The sequence below is a fragment of the Crassostrea angulata genome, chromosome 3, assembly GCF_025612915.1.
Source record: "Crassostrea angulata isolate pt1a10 chromosome 3, ASM2561291v2, whole genome shotgun sequence".
Classification (NCBI taxonomy): Eukaryota; Metazoa; Mollusca; class Bivalvia; order Ostreida; family Ostreidae; genus Magallana; species Magallana angulata.
The window spans coordinates 25,676,875-25,697,197 of record NC_069113.1 but is presented as its reverse complement, the minus strand read 5'-3'; the positions used below and the strand labels follow the sequence as shown (position 1 = coordinate 25,697,197).

At 33.4% G+C, this 20,323-nt stretch overlaps 2 protein-coding genes across 5 annotated transcripts; one reads left to right on the top strand and one right to left on the bottom strand.

Annotated features, from left to right (window-relative positions):
- Positions 1 to 962: 962 nt before the first annotated feature.
- On the bottom strand, positions 963 to 6,334 carry LOC128177978 (uncharacterized). The gene is made up of 22 exons (XM_052844919.1): positions 6,243 to 6,334; positions 6,087 to 6,141; positions 5,729 to 5,788; positions 5,461 to 5,529; positions 5,192 to 5,245; positions 4,986 to 5,036; positions 4,736 to 4,789; positions 4,443 to 4,502; positions 4,245 to 4,310; positions 4,056 to 4,112; positions 3,850 to 3,900; positions 3,676 to 3,729; positions 3,401 to 3,457; positions 3,227 to 3,268; positions 3,070 to 3,120; positions 2,897 to 2,944; positions 2,019 to 2,072; positions 1,827 to 1,889; positions 1,639 to 1,701; positions 1,433 to 1,498; positions 1,226 to 1,315; positions 963 to 1,125 (listed from the first exon to the last, which is right to left on the bottom strand). Exons 2-22 carry the CDS (start codon positions 6,129 to 6,131, stop codon positions 1,063 to 1,065), a joined length of 1,218 nt encoding a protein of 405 aa, XP_052700879.1. The 5' UTR covers positions 6,132 to 6,141; positions 6,243 to 6,334; the 3' UTR covers positions 963 to 1,062.
- Positions 6,335 to 7,270: 936 nt separating this feature from the next.
- Positions 7,271 to 17,676, top strand: LOC128178291 (uncharacterized). Of its 4 annotated transcripts, none has more exons than XM_052845394.1 (21): positions 7,271 to 7,463; positions 7,747 to 7,951; positions 8,201 to 8,367; positions 8,750 to 9,047; positions 9,370 to 9,443; positions 9,647 to 9,700; positions 9,794 to 9,908; positions 10,417 to 10,592; positions 10,937 to 11,167; positions 11,491 to 11,699; positions 11,889 to 12,029; positions 12,228 to 12,371; positions 12,660 to 12,885; positions 13,254 to 13,455; positions 13,972 to 14,181; positions 14,672 to 14,689; positions 15,271 to 15,323; positions 15,557 to 15,608; positions 15,987 to 16,192; positions 16,705 to 16,921; positions 17,117 to 17,676. In XM_052845394.1, the coding sequence occupies exons 1-21, from the start codon at positions 7,302 to 7,304 to the stop codon at positions 17,254 to 17,256; spliced, it is 3,300 nt and encodes a 1,099-aa protein (XP_052701354.1). In that variant the 5' UTR covers positions 7,271 to 7,301; the 3' UTR covers positions 17,257 to 17,676. The 4 variants fall into 4 exon arrangements, with proteins under 4 accessions (XP_052701354.1, XP_052701352.1, XP_052701355.1 ...); XM_052845392.1 differs by having other exon boundaries at positions 15,557 to 15,659; XM_052845395.1 differs by lacking the exon at positions 14,672 to 14,689.
- The last annotated feature ends 2,647 nt before the right edge of the window (positions 17,677 to 20,323 follow it).

The window sequence follows — 20,323 nt, the reverse complement described above, 5'->3', positions numbered from 1 at the left end:
TAAGAAATTAATCAATTGAATTCATATAATTAAATCTTAAAAAAATAATTACATCCATGAAATGTTAATCAGCCCAGGTATAATATCAGGTAGTGATCCGGTTTGAAGTCGGGAGGAGAGTCAGTCATGTTCTGAAGGAAGACTGAATGTATTCATACGCACCAGATTTAGTGATTGGGTCTTCTGTGTTATGCGTAAATATCACTCAAATCGATCAATGCAATTTAATAGGAGGAAAGAAAGTAAATGTAAATATATACTAGTAGCAAAGAATGGCATATTGAGGCTGATAAGTCGTGCAATGATAGTAAAACGTTGCAAGATTACATGAGACATGTTGAGCAACAGTCTCATGGTCGCAAAACACACGCATATACAGCAGCGATTCATAATACGACCTTAACAAATCGTGCATCACTCAGTCTCTTGCGAGTACACAAAACGTTGTAAAACGTTCGTACTAATGTTCGTGCGTTGCTCTGCGATGATTTGGATCGCATTCGGTCGCGTCTAAATAGTGTGCATGTCCACTAGTTTCAGGAGACTTGATGCGAGCACTAAAACGCATGCAACGAATGCGAGAGCTCGTGCAACGTATGGGAGAGCTTGTGCGAATCTAAAAATTCAGGGGCTCGTACATGTACCATAAAGGGTACTTAAGTGTAAGACGTACAGTGCTTAAGTAGGACTTATGTACATTCTTTTAACTAGAAGAGTGCTTAGCTAGGACAATTTACCCAAAACTTAGGCGGCCGGTAGAGGAGACTTAAGTATGGGAAAGAAAGTGAATGTAAATATATTATCATAAAATTTACGGTCTAATCAGAAGTGTTCTTCACCTTCGACAGTCGACAGTTTAAAATTGAACAGAAAAACGCTCGTCATTCACTTAAAGGTTATTTAATATTTGTAAATACCATATGATATGTAATGAATCACATAAACACCTTTGTAAATTTGAAAACAATTTCTGATTTATTTACTGACATTGCATTTATATTAAATGTGTATAAATAGAATCTTAAAGTCAATAAATGTTTTCATCTGTTAACAACATTCCGATCAGTGGAACCCGAAAAATCTCTTCAGTCGGTTTTTTAGCGTTGCTTTTGACTTTGTCCCTCTCTGTCAAAAATAAAATTAGAATGTATTAAAGATAAAAATGACAAACTTTTATAACTTATCAATAGCGATGAAATTTTGTTTTATAAGAATCGGTATTTACCTTCATCTGGGGTTCGTATTTGTTTTCGTTAGAGTGGCTAATAGTCTGTTCCTCCTTCCTTCCATTTTCAACTTTGGCTGCAATCTCGGGCTGCAGGGTGATACAAAAGATAAACTTTGTTACAATACTACTTAAAACCAAAGCAAGTAATGTATGGTGAAAATTTTCCTAAAAAAATCAACTGGTTTAATCAACATTATAATGTACCTTTGCCTTTGGGACAGTCTTGAACGATTCAACCCCGTTGAGGAACAATTTGCGAGGAATAAAGCTCTGTAAATAAAATTAAGGTCTAGATCTTACTCTTGATATGTAAAACTTGTGATTTAAAGTAAAAAAATAATATCAGATTTGAAAAAATATGAAATTTTTTATAGAAGTTTGTGACGTTGAATTTACACATGACACCTTACCATTATTTCCATCTGTAGTCTGTTTTGCCTTTCTTTCATTTCTTCTTTTCTTTTTATTTCCTTCTTCAAAATACAGATAAAATCATTTATATGAGTTCTATTTTCATTCGTTTCGATTTTACGATGAATGGTATTTTTCTATTTTTCTGGAGCGTTATATGCTAAGATGCAGATATATACACACTCACCATTAATTCCTTCTGAGCCGTCTCCTTTGCTTGCCACACTATTTTTCTTTCATTAACCCTTTTCTTTAAAAAAAAAAATAAATAAGTAAATTACATTTGAGAATGAGCTTAGTTTAGAAAGAGAAAACATTTACGATCCAAATTCCTTTTTTCTCATTTTATCATAAATATTGGAACGTCAATGAAACATACCATTAGCTCTTCCAGAAGCTTTTCGCAAATTAGATGGCGGTCTTGTAGTTTTTTCTGAAATAAATTACAAAACCATTAATGTTTAATTTGTTACTTAAATTGTAATAGTGGGTGATTACTGTAATTTTTTTTTGGACAATTTTCTTTTTTCATGTACAAGAAACCGTAACCGTATATTTAGTTTTTGGGAGTTGATTTAATCAACTCTCCTATGCAGTTACTCTGGCAAACCGAAAGTGAAACAGTGTTTGGACCTAAGCACAAATCATCACCGCTGACAAGACGTAGATCTTGAAAATAATATAGATAAATTCGGTGTACTGTATGCTGTACCATTGTTCTACCATTGTTCCTCAAAGGAAACGTATTTATAAATACCTTGAAAATAGTCAGATTTTTTATAGCACGAACAATTTAATTGTTTTTTGTAGTTGCATGTATTCCTACGCCAGAGTTAAATGTATTCTCATTCAACCAGACGCTCAATCGGCTGTCTACGTAAATCTCCGACAAGCAGAGAGTCTCTTTTGGTTGTCGGATATTAACGGCGACAGCCGAGCGTCTGGTTGAAGGAGACTAGAGTTCAATATTGCTTGGATCCAGACGTGTACAATTTTTAGAAACATTTCGATTACTGATAAACAGTTTGATGGAATTAATTCTATCTTTAAATTTTACACAACATGATTCATACGGGGTTTTCTCGAAATTCTTGTCGGAAAAGTTCGAGAATTCCTATTATTAAAATATGCGAAATTCAAATACAGATTAGAAACTACTTGCCAGGCAAAATAACATATCGTTAATTTTAAAATTGATAATAATCAATAAAATCAACTCCCAACAGTACTTCAGTACTTTGATTATAAAATTCTTACCATAATTTTCCCCGCCATTTGTGGGCACCTTCTCGACCTTATTCTTCTCTGAAAAATAGTCATGCATCAGAATATCAATACAGGTACTTTTAAATTAAAATTAATGCTAATAATCAAATCTTGATTTCCCTACGATTTGCACATTACTAGTATTTCTAATTAGTATTTATTACCACTTGTTCAACGAGGATGGAGAATACCAATCGATTTCTCTTCTCTTTGTCCTAAAACAAAATAAGCAACAGTAAATTGTTGATATAATTTTGGAATATACACGTGTAGATTTACGATATATATTTCAGAGCACGTGTGTACAATTTAGATAGTTACCCATGCATCTAGTGCTGTCCTCCATTTTATCTGGATTTCGTTCTGCAAACATTAAAAAAAATTCTTAATGTTGTGCTGTACCATTTCAACGAAAATCAACGAATTATTACACCACACCACGAATACATATAAACATATTTTAAGTGAACAGGCACTAGTGGATATAATAAATACCTCCAATTTTCCAAGTGATTGTGTCATGCAATCGGCTTTTCTTTCCGCTAACTTTTTCTGAAAAAAAAATTAGATAAATAGAGATAGATAGATTAACAGACAGACAGACAGACAGACAGACAGATAGATAGATAGATAGATAGATAGATAGATAGATAGATAGATAGATAGATAGATAGATAGATAGATAGATAGATAGATAAGCTTTCAAAACATGTAATATAATGGACATCTATTACACAAAAATCGTTAAAGAAAATAATACTCTGACTTACGAGAAGTTCCTCTTGAATCGTTAACATCTTTGTGCGACTTTCCCGGATAATTTTCTGAAATTAAAAGTCTAAACTTTTCAAAGTTATTCCTTTCTTATAAATAAAAATATACACGTTGTTTTACTCTGAATTTATTTCTATACACGTCTATAGTTTGATTCATTATATTCATACCATATATTTTACGGCCATTCTTGCACTTCTATCCATCGGTAGAATTGTTCTCTGTAACAGGAATGTTATGGGTTAGTACATGTAATAAAAAGTTTTAATAAGTTGGATATTTTAATTTTTTTAAAGTTTGGGGTGGGGTGGGGTCTATGAACGCATTCAAATTTCAAATGTATTGATCTTTAGTTTTATGAATACATGTATCTTACCAACAAATCTACTTGGATCTTGTTGATCAGCTGGGCATTTTTATCATTTGTCACTAGCTACAAAATTATAGGATTATCATACATTAAAGATAATGCAAGCTCTTTTCATAGAAATACTTCTTAAAAGGCTGACACGAATAGATTTATTTTGAAATTTAAAATTTTAAGGATAGTGATAAATATGGATACCTCAAGTTGTTTCTCCTCATTTCTTTCATTCAGGTTCATTGGAAGAATGTCAAATTGATTCTTTTCCTAAAAAGTTAACACATGAGACATGTATCTCAAGTAACACTATAGTGAATTTAGGGAAATTCATATGTTGATTATTTATGTAAGTCTAACGATTTCATTAATGTTTGAAACGTTATAGATATTCTCTTATACCTCTAATTCTCCATTAGACTCTTCAAAGAAATTGTTGGCATCGTGTTGTCGAAGTTTTTTCTGAAATAATGACAATGACAAATTTATGTATAACAGTTTTATCTCCATAAAGCATGATATTCCATGTATACTGTGATACGGTCAACCTAATAATAATCCTTTGACTTTTCCAGTTCGTAAATATGGTTCTTTTGTTATTCTGGTACTTGTACATTTTTATGCTTCATCTAGATAGTAAACAGTACAAATCAAACCATGCATGTAGTCTGTTATCAGTATGTTTTTGGACTCACCAGTAGCTCCATTTGGACAGTAGCCATTTTGACATGGTTTTCTTTGATGGTTTTCTGAGAATGACAAATTAAACAAAATATTACCGCGCAAGTTCTTTAATAAATTACTTAATAAAGACATCACTGTATTCATTAGAGCCAATGACATCTTTATTTTCATATGTAGAGACAATAAGTTCACTAAAAGAGAATTAAAAACCTTATAAAGAGACGCGAAAAAGTAATGAATCAATAAATAAATGTGTCATACCATCCACTTAACAGCCATCTGAGAACTTCTGTTCATGGGAAGAATCTTCTTCTGAAACCAAGAAATTGTAGAATTATACGTACTAGCTAGTACCTATAAACCAAAGCATGCTGGAACAAGAATACAAATCGAACACGCAATGCAAATCACTTATTTGAAAATACACATATTATACTATATATACTTTGAACAGTGCAGTAACTTACCAGTATTTCTACTTGAAGTTTTTGAATGATTCTTTGGCTTTTGACGGTCCTCTGCTGATAAAATAAATAATTTGTAATGTCAAAGAACCTGTAGATACCGGTAACTAATTAAGCATTATTAACATGTATGGCAAAGAATTCTATATACCAGTATACGCATGTTGAATGGCATTATATATTATGGTATTTCATGAAAAGAGACACTCATGTTTCTGAAATTTCATTTCCAGCATCCCAAGAACTGATAATAATGAATTCGAAATATATACCTCTTGTTCTCTCTCGGTTTCTTCCTCTGTTCTGTAGTTGTCAGCGAGAACATCTTTGCGAAGGTCCTCCTTCAATTTGAACAGAATTTCAATTTGAACGGAATCAGACCACAGGAAAACAAAGGTCCATAAACCACGCAGTAATAGTTTTCATTACATTTAGTGAATAATATTTTTTAAAAACAAATAATGAATAAATCTAATGTTATGTTAGAATATTTGGCAGAAAATATATATGCATACATGTATTTTTAACAAATAAACGTACGAGATATTGAGCTGCTCCCAACTTCAACTTCAAATGTGACAGTTGATCCATTCTTTCCATCTAGAAGAATTAAACGCGGTGAAACGTTAGTTACATGCATTGTTTGTAAGTATATTTTTGTTAAGTACATATATACTAGTATATCATCCATCATATTAGAAACTTAATCCAAGAAGCTTAGTTTTTACATATCGTTATTTATTTTTCCAGTGCTTTTTTGTTTTACCGTAATCGCCAAACGGAATATTTGTAACAAATAACGAAAATCATGGGTTCAATGTGCATCTCGTAAATATCACGTTCTTTATTTGAAACATAGCTTTAATGTCGGTATTTATCAAAACCAAAAATTCCCTACCGCTTGGCGCAAATCGTCATCTCCAAAATACAGCATCTTCTCCATTTTTTAATATCTACAATATGTAGTAAAAATTAAAGTTTATCTAGATTAAATGCTATTTTGAAAAAACCCACAGATAAACTCTTGGACTTCCAACCAAAAATGCTACCATACCTTGCAATCACTATTCTTCCCTCTATCTTGATTTCTGTTTGTAGCAACGATTATTTCGTCACGAGTTTTGTTGCGTCAAATACGTCATGACGTTAATTAAATCGGATACAGTTTTCAGAATACTGCGGCCAATCATTCCGGAAATATACAGTGCAGTATTTGTAATATCGGACATCTGAAGCTAAAAAGCTTTTATTATTTTAGCTCATTCTAATGTGGGTTTTTTTCATTCGAAAAACGTCATTATAACAATTACACGCAAACTTAGAATCGCGCAGAGAAAACGCAGAAAAAATATTCAAGCAGTCCCAAAAACATCTTCACTAGCCAAGGGTTTTCGGTCCACTTCGCTCCCCATATGAACCGAAAACCCTTGGCTAGCAAAGATGTCCTAAAATAGATAAAATGTTTTAGACATGTGCTATTGCGTTGAACAGCTTTGAACGTTCTTTTCTATGTTGGTGATCATTTTTGCATGCATCTTTGCTTTTTCGCTCCTGTTCATCCTCGTAACTCTGCACTCCCGCATCTTCGTCATAAAGACGTATTAGTGGACTCAGGACCCTAGTCCTAGTTTTCCTGGCAAGTAAATGTCAAAATCGTTAAAAAAGCCAGAAAAACGTAAGATATTTCGGACTATCAGGACCCCTGTAAGGATGATGAAATGCATGCATGTTTAATTATTTGTAAACATTCTTTGTTACACTGCATTATATTGTATAAATTTAAAAAGTTTAAAAATTTATTTCACTCAAGACTTCACATGAGGCATAAGAGTACAAACATGAAACAAAATTTAAACATATAAAACTAGTTTGAATGTGTCACAGAGGCAAAAAAAACGAGTTACTTCCCTTTAAACATTTTTATATTTCCCGCCAAATATTTTGCTCTCGTTAAAATTATATCCCGTTCTATATATCACGTAAATCTGACTCAAATATTTTTAATTGAATAGTTTTTAAAAATCCACATAAAAATAAAATGCCGCAAAGTTTAACCACAGATGACCTTGTAAGGGCAAGTTAAGTCTCGCACTGAAGCTTCCTAAGTTTCAAGATGGACGACTGCACACTAGAAAAGCTTGTCGTAAAACCAGGCAAATTGACACCGAGCTTTAATAAAGTTCACCTCGAATACGACGTGACTGTACCAAGCGATGTAGAGAAAATACATATTGACCCATTGACAAGTGATTCTGGGGCATCTTATTGCATATTCGTAAGTAGAAGATCGTTTGTTTACATTTTTCGAGCCAAGTGAAAACATCGAATTAATCTAATTATAAAGAAAATAAAGTTTTGTCCACATGCTGTGTTAATTTTGTTCGTAAGTTTCACTGAATCAGGCTAGATATACCATTCAAATACTAAGGTCAACAGTGATGCAACAATTTTTTGCTTGCAATTCAATTTCACCACTGTACGTAAACCAATCAAATCAGCAAAATACAGCTATATATATAAAAAATAAATTTGATACACAAAATTTATTATATTGATAGGGTGGAGATGGAGGGAAAGATGTACCCCTCAAAGAAGGTGCAGTAACAGATATTAAAATAGAAGTGACTTCAGAAGATGGAACCATTAAACATTATTTCATTCATGCCAAACGGCTGTCTGCTAAAGACGCCTTCCTTAATGACCTTCAGTTCTCTGTGGGAAACCTTAATCCTGCATTTGATCCTGATGTCCTTAGTTATTCATGTAAGTTTCTGATGAATAATAAAGGCATTGTTTTACTGTGGCCAACTTAAATTCGCATTCGAGAAATTTTCACAAGATTCTCAAGAGCCAAGTCATTGCAAATTTTTCCTGTCGCGACCAAGTTCTAGCTTTTCCATATGAGTGTATAACAACACTGTTTTGAATAACAATTGATTGCAAAACTTTTTGGTACTAATTTTTTAACATGACTCTGATCGTCTTAACATACACACAACTTTATACTTGTAGGCCTCCTTCCCTGTAATGTTGCTCAGGTGGTGCTTAAACCAGTGGCTCCAGATACCAAAAATGTGGTACTGGTGTGTGGTGAAAAACCAGGCACCCCTACAGCCCTGAATGTTGGCGAAACCAATGTCAGCGTGGAGGTGACATCAGCAGATGGCTCCAATAAAAAGGCATGAAATTATACTTCATCACTTTGCGTATTGACTTTTACCAAAAGAATATTCTCAGATGATTATATTTTGTAGAGTACTGTACTTTAGTGTCATTGATAGAGGGTAGGAATCTGATTTGCACCAATTATTTGGTGCATTAAGCCATTTAGAGTAAATTAATGATCATATCAATGCTTTGGTACAAATATTCAATAAATTTTACAAATGTGTACTCATTTAAAGATGAATGCTAAATTTTGCCACCAAGAATTTATTACGCAGTTAAATTATCATATCTCAACAAATAATCCATCTATACAATTAAAATATCAACTTACATTCTGGTATAAGTGGCAATTATTGTTTTAATTAATTCCTAATTTTTTTTTTTTCATTTCAGACATATGTAATAGATGTGATTAGAAAACAAATACCTCGATTTGTAAAGCTAACGGATGAGAAATTGGCCAAAGAATATGAGTGTCCCTTCACCCTTAGTGCCTTATATAGACCAATCACCATTAGAGGAAGTAACCCCAAGAATACTTACTCGGCTCCAAACATTGACGAGAAGACGCGGAAATCTAAAATCGACCCACTCAGTGGCATGCCATTAGGAAAAGACTGGAGGATAGTGGATTATGAGCTAGACAAGAAGATTGCCATAGCTATGGCTACCATTCCACTAACCAATGGAAGTAAGTAAATGGAAGATAATTGAAAGCAAAAAAAAGTCATAATCCACGAAAATTGGCCCCCACAAATTTAAATGATTCCACAGTATATTGAAATATCATCCTTACAGCCTAGCCATTTTTATTCTTTAATTCATAAATTATATTTTAAACAATAGAACACAGTACGTTTATAGCAATTCAGAATTTTTTTGTCCTGGCATTTGATTTGCATTAAGTTTATATGCATATGAGTTCCCTAATGTTTTTGAGAAAATGTTTTTTTTTTCTTTAAATGAATAATTTATTTCCTTATAGACTGATATTTCTCTTTACATTTCTTTAGAGTCTTTAGATCCAGCAAAGTTTTCTGAGCTGGCATCCCAAATTGAAAGTTGTAATATTGCACCAACAGTTGCAGTAAGTGTATACTAAAGCTGAATTTAAATGCTGAGTTTTTTTTAATCATTCTGCCTTTCTAAACGAGTAAAGCTGTATTATATCATATCAACATGAATACATGTACCAGTTTATCTAATTAAATATGCAGATGATTACAAACAAAATTTCAATTCAATAGTCATTTAAAAATTGTTGGTTTTTTTTTTTTTTTGATTTGACAGGATGTGACGGATAAATTCAAAAATGCATCTGCTCCTCTGAAACACACTGTGGAGGTAATGACTTTAGTTTAAGAATAAAAATATTTGCATTTTACATTGAATGTTAAATAGGAAATAATAAATGTAGAACATGTACATGATTTGTAGGTCAGGAAGTGGGAAAAAAACTTACATCAGGTCTTTGATGAAACTGATGTGGATAAACTCTGTAAAAGTGGAGAGGAGTACCTACAGAAGTACTTTGATTCCTTACCAAGATCAGGTAATTCAGCTCACATTTGATATAAGGTAGATGCCTTGGATCTTTTAAGATTATTCCTCCCATTTAATAATAAGTACATTTTTGAATGTAACTATTGAAATGCATTTTATATGCATAATTATACGCATGACATTTAGCAATATACTTGATTTAACACAAACTGCTTTCCACCAATAAAAATTACAGTATATGTAGTACTGTGGTTTCATCAATATTAGTTGACTACCAATGTTCATGGATTTTGTTAAGTTTCAGTCCATGAAAATTAATGTTCAATGAAATGCAATTTCTAACAAAAAATGTATTAATAGGATCAAAACTGCATGGCGACAAATTTCATTATCCTTGAAACTGATTTTTCACTAAATTCACGTATATTATTGAAACTACAGTACATTTCATACAGTATTCAATTTAAAATGCAATGAAATCTTTGAACACAATTACATGCATGTACATGTAGAATATGTAATCTTTCTCATTCAAAATATATGTAATTCATTCACAGGACAATTTAAACAGTGGCCCCATGGAGAGACACCTATGGACTTCCTTGACAATGCCTCTCACTGCTTTGCCTGCGCCATTAAAGGAAAACCCAAAGATGCTGCCCTCCATATGAAACTGGGGCAGGTTTTGGAGGAGAGATACTATGCAGAAGATTTGTTTGGGCTTAAAAAAGAGGTAACTTCAATGATTCTGTGTTCCATGGTTTACCCAATTTATTTAAAATTTAATTACGACATTTAATTGTGCAAGTTTAGAGGATATAAAATTTACAAGATATTATACAGATATTATGTATCACCTGTCACTGTTTGCAAATTTGTTTATTCTTACTTATGACAGAAATTATGTAAAGGGAATTTTAGAAAAAAATTTTTTAGTAGTATTTTTGTTTATTCAATACTCTGAAAAAATAAAATCGATGCTTACATGTATTTTTAACAGCTAAAAACTACAAAATTTACATGTTCATGCAGGTATATTACATGTTGATCTTCATTACATTCTTCTTCATGACATAGGAGGGTGGCGAATCTTTGCCATCCTTCAACTTTGAGGCAAAAGAGAGTTCCAAAGAAGAGGAGTGTGCTGCTATATGTAAATTACGAGGCGTCGACGCAGCCTCTGCTCCTATCGCACTACAGCTAAAGGCCATTGATGAGGAATACCATCATCTAGTTGGCAGCGGTCAGAGCGGCAAGGCAGACCATGTACAGGGACTCTTTTTATGGAAATCCAAACAGGCATCTCAAGTGAGAAAAGGCTTTTTTTTCCCTTTGCATAGTAATTTATGCTTTTGCCGACATCCCATCCTTTATTTATACTAATGTGTTCTATCTCTCTCTCTCTCTCTCTCTCTCTCTCTGTTTTCTTAAAGAGTTGAAGTCTCTCTCTTTCTGTCTCTCTCTTGCACATTTAAGCAATTACAAACCAAACAACTATGCAGGTATACAGAAATAGCATCTCCACCTTACTTTCAGTTCATGAATAATGCATTTAAATCTTGCATTAATCTTGAAACCTTTTCTACACTGACAAATTTTTTCTCATTGTTTCTATCCTTGATCTTACCCAGGAAGGTATGGCTGCCCAGAAAGCTCAGGACCAAGAGTCGCCCCTTGGTCAAGCTTACCAGAAATACATGGATGCCTTAACCTTAGATGAACCCAAGGCCATCTACAACTTCCATGTGGGGCGCATGTTGGTCATACAGGGTAACTTTGATGAAGCAGTCAAAAGATTGGAAGTGACACTCAATTGGAATCCTAAGCACCAGTTCTCCAGGTTGGAATTAAAAATATTCTCACTTTCATGTAAAAGTATACAGTACAAAATGAATAAGTTCAGTTAATATTTCCAGGTTTGGGGTTTTTATGCACTCTTATGATATATTTCAATTTCAGCATAGTGCTATTGTATCAATTCTATTCAGTACTCAGTAATTAAAAAATTCATGATCTTTTTCATTCACAGATTCTACTTGGGTTTGGCCCTGGCCCTTCAGAAGAATGGACCTGGGCCAAGGGCCAAAGAGACTATCTCTTATCTTCTAGAGGCCATGGAAACTCTTTTGACCCTACATACCAAATCAGCCATGACCCCAGATGACCCTCGGTAAAATAGTGTTAAAAAGTCAATGCCCTATTGCAATCTTAAAGATTCCTTAAAAAAGGCCCGCCTGCTGCATTATATTTTGAAATCTTATTTCTGAGGAAATTGTAAATGATATTTTTTGGCCTTATATACTTGTTAATAACTTAATGAACATAAAAAAATGATTTGTCAGTTAATAGAGTTGTAAATCTATTACAGAGACATTCCAGCCATTTTACATTCTGACAACCTGTTAAGATCATCCAATGTCCATCTGCTGAGAGGAATTGTAAATCTAGGAAAGCTGTTGCAGAAGAATACAGATGTAAAAGACTGCATGTCTCCTGAACATGTTTTTCATACGTGAGTAGCATATTGGGAAAAATGTTTGTAATTTTATTCAGAAAACCTGCAATTGTAGTATGTTGCACAAAATCTTACTAAAATTATTAAAAGATAAGTATGTTATAAATGATCTTTCCTCTCTGCACTATAAAGTATATAATGATGACACCTTATTAATTTTGCATATCTCAAATGCATCTGTATGTCCTCTCTCTCTCGTATGTCCTGATCCTTTCTTTTTCTCTCTCATCAAAATTGTGGCCATGTAATAGAATAACCCCCCTTTATTTTACCTGACCCACACAGGTCTGCCCTGTTGGCCTCTCAGGTCCTGCCCTACATTTCCCAGGGAGACGCCTACAAACAGCTGGAGTGGGTCCTGCTCGAGTCCCACTCCAACCTGCTCGACATCTTGCTGAAGGACCCCGCCAAAAACGCTGCCTTGATCGAGCAGCGGTGCCAAAGGTTGTCTGCTCTCATCATGAACTCTACACTGCCAATGAGTGAAGACCTGCTTAATCTGCAGGAACAGGTTCGTATTTACGGGTCAAAATCAATTACCGGTAGTTTCTCAGGAGAAAATTGCATTGTGTCAAATGATTCTACTTGTATTCAAATTTTATTCCCATATCAAAAAGGAAATTAACTTCATATTTAGGTCTAAAAACATCAAATTGAGACATTCTTTCCAAATTAACATATAAAATACCCATTTTTTTAGGCCTCACCTAACCCATTAATTATTGATCATTATTAAAACTTCATCGGAATAAATTTGTTTACATACATGTACGGTAATAGATATCTCATCTTTGTGAGATTTTTGTAATACTCATAATCATGCATACATGGTGTAATATATAGAGTTATTGATAAGACATCCTGTTCTGTTGTCTGTAGACTTGTCAGAAACTGGTCAGCCTCCAGCCCTGCAGCAGTCTGTCCCTCTACCGACTGGGCGTCTCCCAGTTCGATAAGTTTGAGAACTGTCCTCCCGGTGACACAGCCAATAAGATTCTGAAGGAAGCTATGACGTCTTACCAGGCTTGCATCAGTCTGGAGGGGAAACCTGCCTCTGGAGATCCTCCAGAGTCACTTACAGGTAGGGTAAGACTAAGGGTTGCATGGGGTCATATGGCAGTAAACAGGAAATATAGGGGTTGAGTAGTATGAGGTGATAATTTTGGTCGGGGCGTGGTCAAATCCAGTAAAGACCAAAATTATCACCTCATACTATTCAAAAAATGATTCCTTATTACTTATATTATTTCCAATTTTTACACTTTAAGACAATATTTTTTCATGTAGCACATGCTATGTATTACTACACGGTTCAGCCAATACTTTTTCTCAGTTATACTATAAGACACGCCCATTTTGTGTTGCTTATCTTTTATGAAATTATTGGGTTTTAGGCTGCAAACTTTATTTGTAATGTTATCACAGACAAAGACAGTAGAAAATGTAAATATTGTAGATTAAATCCTTCTCCACACCAGTGTTATGTACATATATGAAATTTCATTTATGATATTAAGATTAATGGAAATCTATTAAATGCAACAATTAATGATATGCAATGTCAATTTCTCATTTGACAAGTACAACTTTTACATAGGACAGCAATGGTGGCAGGACAAAGTGAAAGCAGAACAGGAAGCAAAGAAGGCAGAGGAGGCAAAGAAAGCTCCAGCACCAGCTGCCAAAGGGGGACCAGCAAAGCCTGCCCCGGCCGCTAGGGGAGGGGGAGCAGCAGGGCGGGGGGCTCCTGCCTCTAGAGGGGCACCTGCTGCCCGAGGAAGAGGGGCAGCCACTACACCAGCCAGAGGTTTGTCCACTATGTGTATATTTATATATCTACATGTAAAAGTTTACTGTGGGATCATCAGGTTTTGTAGGAAATCAGAATTCAACAGGTACATGTTCATACACACTAGTATGTATACATGGCCATTCATTTAAAAATTATGCAATTGAATCATCAGATTTTGTAGAAATTATTTTTGCTTATAAATCTTATTACCTATTACAAGTATATATCATTATATCGGAATAAGAAAATAGTCTGTTATTAAAGAAAATCATCTTATCAACAAAATCCTGATTGATTTAATTAACTCAAGGGCGTCGGAACAGGGGCAGCAGTGGCGGCTCTCGCCGCCCCAATAATAATAAGTTAAACTTATGAAAAAATGCATTTAGAGAGAAAATCAAATGATTCAAAATGAAGTAATACAGGGAAATTGAGAGCTGTGTGTTTCTTTGATATTACAGAGTGTGCTTTTTATACATACATATGCAATATATATGTATTGTAGGATCTAACACCAGGCTTTGTAGGTATTTTCAAGTAGAAATAGATTTCTGTAGTCAAAAATTGTATCTTTGTAAAATCCAGTAGAGCAGTGGGAGGTTTAAGAGGACTTGGTACAAACAATCTTTTTTTTCACCAAATCTTAAGAAATCTGGAAAAAAAACATTCATTTCCATAAAAGTTTATATTTACAATGACAAATTCTTCCTTTTTGATATTTTTATTTATTTAAGATATTTCTAATTGAAAAAAGTCTCTCTCTCTCTCTCTCTCTCTCTCTCTCTCTCTCTCTACACACATTAATATCAGCTTAAGTATCCATCCATATTTTTTATATTTGTAGCATGCATGCCTATCACTCTTAGTCTTAAAAACTTTTACTTTGTTATTTATCTACATACACAAGAAGATTAACCATGAATACATGTACACAACTCTTCACATATGAAACAACAATGTATCAAGAGTCTTGTGTAGATACACTGTATATTGCAAAATGAGGAACCTTAAAATATTAACTGTATTATAAGTACTTTAAATGAGAAGTATTGTAATCCACTTATAATTACCGGTAATTGGCAAACTACTTTTAAACAATTCAAGGTGGTGCAACAGCAGGAAGAGGTGGTGCAGCCAGAGGTGGTGCAGCTGCTAAGGTCATTATGAATATTCATTGCATTATTATCAATTCATGTTAATGATAACACTGAATATTTATGATATGTATAGCATTTATCACAAGATTTAATAAATCACCATGGAGTAAAAAAAAAAAGAAAATCAAGAAATTTATCTTTCTCATCATACAAGGATGTACATGTATTTGAAATAAATTTCAGTAGAATATTGATGAGGTCTTGAAGAAGAATTTTTAAATTTCTCCTCACAGACACCCGCTGGAAAGGCAGCTCCTGCCCCCGCAGCATCAAAGGCCCCTCCAGGTAAAGGCGGGCATCAATGTGAAGCCACACCCCCCGCCCAAAAGGCTGGAGGTAACACCAAATGTCCCTTCCTTTTAATACATGTACAAATGTTTGCCATATTATTTTACAGACTTCACTTTTTATGAAAGTTAAATCGTCACATTTTTGATAACAGCATAAAAAAATTTCGTGTTAATTAAACTTCAAGTGCATCTACTATCTATTTGGCATTTTCTTGCACCCCTATCATTCAATGAAAAGAAAGAGCATTATTGGGTTAGGCAAGAATGAAAAGGTGAGATACTTTAACGTAAATGTTTCCAACTGTCAAGCCTTTTTTTTCTCTGAGATGTTCAAATCAAATCTTCAAACTGGTTTCCAATCATTATAATGTAGCCAAGGAGCCACCAGCTCCTGAACCCAAGAAGGAGGATGCAAAACCAGAACCTGCACCAGAGTCTAAACCAGCTGATGATAAAGCGGCTCCCATCAACCCAAAGACTTACCACGCACGTCTAGGACTGGCCAGGGCTTACAGAGCAGCTGGAGATATTGACCAATCCAAGAAGTTCTACAATGAAGTCATGACTATGGCTCCTGAGGTTAGAACCTAATAGAAACTGTAGGTCATTTTAAACTAAATGACTACTAAACATCTTAACAAGACTATCTCTATTAAGGGTGCCCCACTAGATAAATGAAAAGCATTTAATAGGACTGGGCTCTGAACTTTGACTTAAAAATTGTTTCAAGGTCATTGTACAGCCTTTGTCCACCTGCATTCTTTGGGTGAAGTACAAGACAATTAGAACTTAAGGCTAGAAATTTTTACAAATATAATATGACCTTGACTTTTTGACACGATGATAGAAATTTGGTTCAAGATCCATGCACATTCTTAACCTTTAGGTTTGGTGTGGGAGATAAATGAGCTAGACTGAGTCAATGAGAGAGTTGAGAGTCTCAATTAGGATTTTTCAGAGATATATGCTTTGACCTTGACCTCTGACTTAAAAAAGTTTCAAGATAATCGCACATTTTACCAAAAGTCATCAGTTTTCATCTGCAAAATAAAGTAACTTCTCAGTACCCGTAAATTAATGATATTTTATAGGTCCATGATGCCTGCATCGAATTAGCCGAGATGTTAGCCAAGACAGATCCCAAAGGAGCTGTGGATGTCTACTGCAAGTTTCACATTTCTGATCCACCCACTTTTGACGATGGCTACATTCTGGGTGAAATTGTGCGTCTTTTGATGAAGGCTGAAGATTATGAAGACAAAAGGCTGGTCAAGAATATGATACTTTATGGGAAAGTTTACGGCTTAGGTATGACAAGGCTCGATCTCTTCATGAGAACTTCTTGTTAAAAATATTGTGGATTCATTAGATTTGTACTTGGATTCAATAGGCCCCCTTCACCAAAGAACTTACTTCCTTAACTTTAGCTTTTTATATTGCTGTTTACTGAATTCCCAAATCTGTGAATAACTTACAAAAAATCTGTCTTGTTTTTTTTTTTAGCTGTTTTGGAAAAATATGTGAAAATATTGGAAGAGAAGTTCAAGAACAAGATTCTACAGGAAGTGTATGCTGGTGTCAATGGGAAATCTGTTGATGATGCTGATATGCAAGCCTTCTTCAAATTCAAATGTTGGATTTAACTAATGATACATATGTTGCTTAACAAATTATGAAAAGTCTCCAACAAAATCAACACCAATCAAAAGCAGGATAGAACACGTCCATTTTCTGTATACCAGTAATTTGTGATTTAATAGATATGTACTCTTATTTTACAAAAATGTACATTAATGTAATAGCCTTGTTTCATGTTCAACTTACAATTCAAGTACAAGTGTGTATGTGTCTCAACATCCACATTATATACAGACTTACTTTAATATGGTGGCTTCAATTATGATCCCTTAGTGTCAAATTCCCTTAGAGATTGCATATTGCTTACATGTATGTAGATGTGCCAAGTACATCAGCATTCCTGAATTTACAACAAGGATTTTATTTTTTTATTTTACTTGAGAATTTTTTTTACATTGCCTGTGATAAATATTTTTCAATTAAAATAGTGTTTTTTATTTTTTTTTAAATATATTAAAATGTGTTATGCATGAAAATTTTTTTGCATACCTATTCACTCTGGTTCTGTATTCCCTACAGATACCAGTTGCAATACAATTTGCTCCTAGCAGTATAGAAATTTAATCCTGTGTTCATAGAATTTTGAATATCAAGTTCTCTGCTTGCATTAATACACTATTAGATGACTGTGCTAAATTGCAGCTATCACTCCTATTTACATGTACTAAGAAATGATGTTGATCGTTTAATTAACGATATTTACTCATCAACTGAACATTAATATGATGGTAAACTCGTTACTATCTACAGAAAATTGTTTGTTGAAGTCAAAAGAAAGCAAGGGAAATCCTAACTCTCTATGGACTGCAACAACTGAAACCAAATATAGACGGTCAGTCAGTATTAATCCTAATCAGTATCCTGGTTTTGTTAAGGATCTAAACCTTCTGTAGATTGATATGATTGCAACGACTGATAAGTTCTGTCAGCCATATTGCCTTCAAATTTTTGACAGCTTTATTCTGGTTTGTGGCCAAAATATCAATCATTACTTGATCAAGGCAAATTAAAATTAGATTTTATCAAATAGATCAAAGTTGAACCCTTTCCACATTAAAATTGACAAGTCACAAATTACATTTGCTTAGTACTTGATCATGCATAAACGGTATAGAGTCAGCTAGCACAAATCCTGTATTTCCTGCACCTACTTTGGCATCATCATACAAGTAGGGATTTGACCAAATCAGACAGTTTTGTCATTCCAAAGACTTTTTGAGATACATCTTATCATATCTTGCAATATTTACAAATTTTGCATTACTTCATGTTCAACACTCCCTTCCCTTTCCAAAAGCATGGAGTGTTCTACTTTAAGTCTTGAAAGGGTTAAGCTTTAAATAGTTTCAAAACAAGACAAAATCTTTCTCCAAAAAAGGAAGTTTACTAGACAAGTAAACACACATGTAAACTCATAATCTGATATATTTTAAATAAATTACTATTTCCAACAATCAACAAACAGAAACAATTAGATCATTGCACTTTATCGTGGAGACTGCAAATTAATTAAATTATATAAAAGAAAAAAACCCTCTGTCTTTTTTACACCTGTGGAGTATTGACAATTGACACAGATATCTAGACCCATATCCACATAATAATTCAAATATCTAAGTATTTTAAAAACCTATCACATTTATTGCTACAGGGACTATATGTAATGCAAAAAAAAAAAAATTAGCAATGTTCTATCACAATGCAACATTTGTACTCTACTCCTCTTGTCATGTCTTTGTGAGAAATAACAGATAAGAACGTCCATACAGTCTATTTTTGTTTTATATGATATTTCTTTAAGAAAACAGTTGACAGCTACATACAAATTCACCAACAGAGCTATACATAAAAATTAATCCACCAAACACATTCAATTGATCGACAAAATGAATCATTTTTTTTTTTTATATATAGACACTAAGGATTTATCATCAGTCAATCGTTTGTACTTAAGTTACTTGTACACCTAAAAGAATATATAAATGTCAAATAATTTATTTTTAACAAGATAGTCACATTATACAGGATGTAAAACTATGAGCAAATTTCAAATGCCTTGGAAAGAAGGGTAATAATTCAGTTTAATGCCATTTTCCTCCAGAAAATTTAAGAAAAACATATGAATCAACTAAGAAAAAAAATCAACTACAGTGTATGTTTTCCACACATCCTATTTCAAGTTCCCTTCTAATGCCAAAACATAAGACATGCACTTGTACATAAATATAATGCCCTACATATAATGCAATACACATTCCATGTTTACTTTAAACACAGTCACTTATGATTTTAAATTTAAACATTTTCAAATTTAGCAATAGTCTCACTTTTAAAGGATTATATATAATTTCAGCCTAAAATGCCCCCTCTAAAATGAACATCATTTAATTGTAATTTTTTGTTTTCTTTGTGCATATATACACGTTAAGTTCCTTCATAGTTTTCATTTTTATTCAAGCACCCACAATTGAGAAATATGACATCACAAAGTTAACCTTTTCCCGCCATTTTGCATTTTTAAAATAAAACAGCTCGTTTTCAATCGGGTTTTTTTTCTTTCAGAAAACACTGAGTAATTCCTTCAACAAACAACATATTTTCATTAAAGATGTATTTATCCAAGACTTATATGTGATAAAAAGTTTGTTTTTCTTCAATGCAATTGCTCTCTGTTTCCCATTTAAAAAAAGAAAAAAAGAAAAACGTCCATTAATGACTGATTTTGATTGAATTACAAAACAAAAATAGCGTCACTTCTGACATCATATACTGCCAGTGGGTACAAATAAACCAAACAAAAAGGTGAAAAATATATATTATATTAACTCTTCTAAAAAATGACGTCACAATTAATGTACCTGAAACACTTTAAAAAATATTGAATTATGGGGTCAAAGCTTGACTTATATCATACATAGTCCTTAATAATTAAAGTCCAGATACCTCATTTTTGGTAGTTCTCATTTCGACTAATAAGTTTACATTTTTGTTTGTAAAACTAAACCTTGTTTGTTTAAGTACAATAGAAGCAATCAATTATACATGTACAGAAGAAACAACTCATGTAATGCG

Bases quoted from the DNA above. Each gene is read 5' to 3' on its own strand.
- LOC128177978 (XM_052844919.1), bottom strand. From the start codon at position 6,131: ATGGAGAAGATGCTGTATTTTGGAGATGACGATTTGCGCCAAGCG. The intron at 2,945-3,069 runs GTAATAAATACT...ACTATTTTTCAG, and splicing joins CCATCCTCGTTGAACAAGTG to AGAAGAATAAGGTCGAGAAG. The intron at 1,499-1,638 runs GTAAGGTGTCAT...TTTTATTTACAG, and splicing joins GACTACAGATGGAAATAATG to AGCTTTATTCCTCGCAAATT.
- LOC128178291 (XM_052845392.1), top strand. From the start codon at position 7,302: ATGGACGACTGCACACTAGAAAAGCTTGTCGTAAAACCAGGCAAATTG. The intron at 7,464-7,746 runs GTAAGTAGAAGA...TTATATTGATAG, and splicing joins GGGCATCTTATTGCATATTC to GGTGGAGATGGAGGGAAAGA. The intron at 9,444-9,646 runs GTAAGTGTATAC...TTGATTTGACAG, and splicing joins ATATTGCACCAACAGTTGCA to GATGTGACGGATAAATTCAA.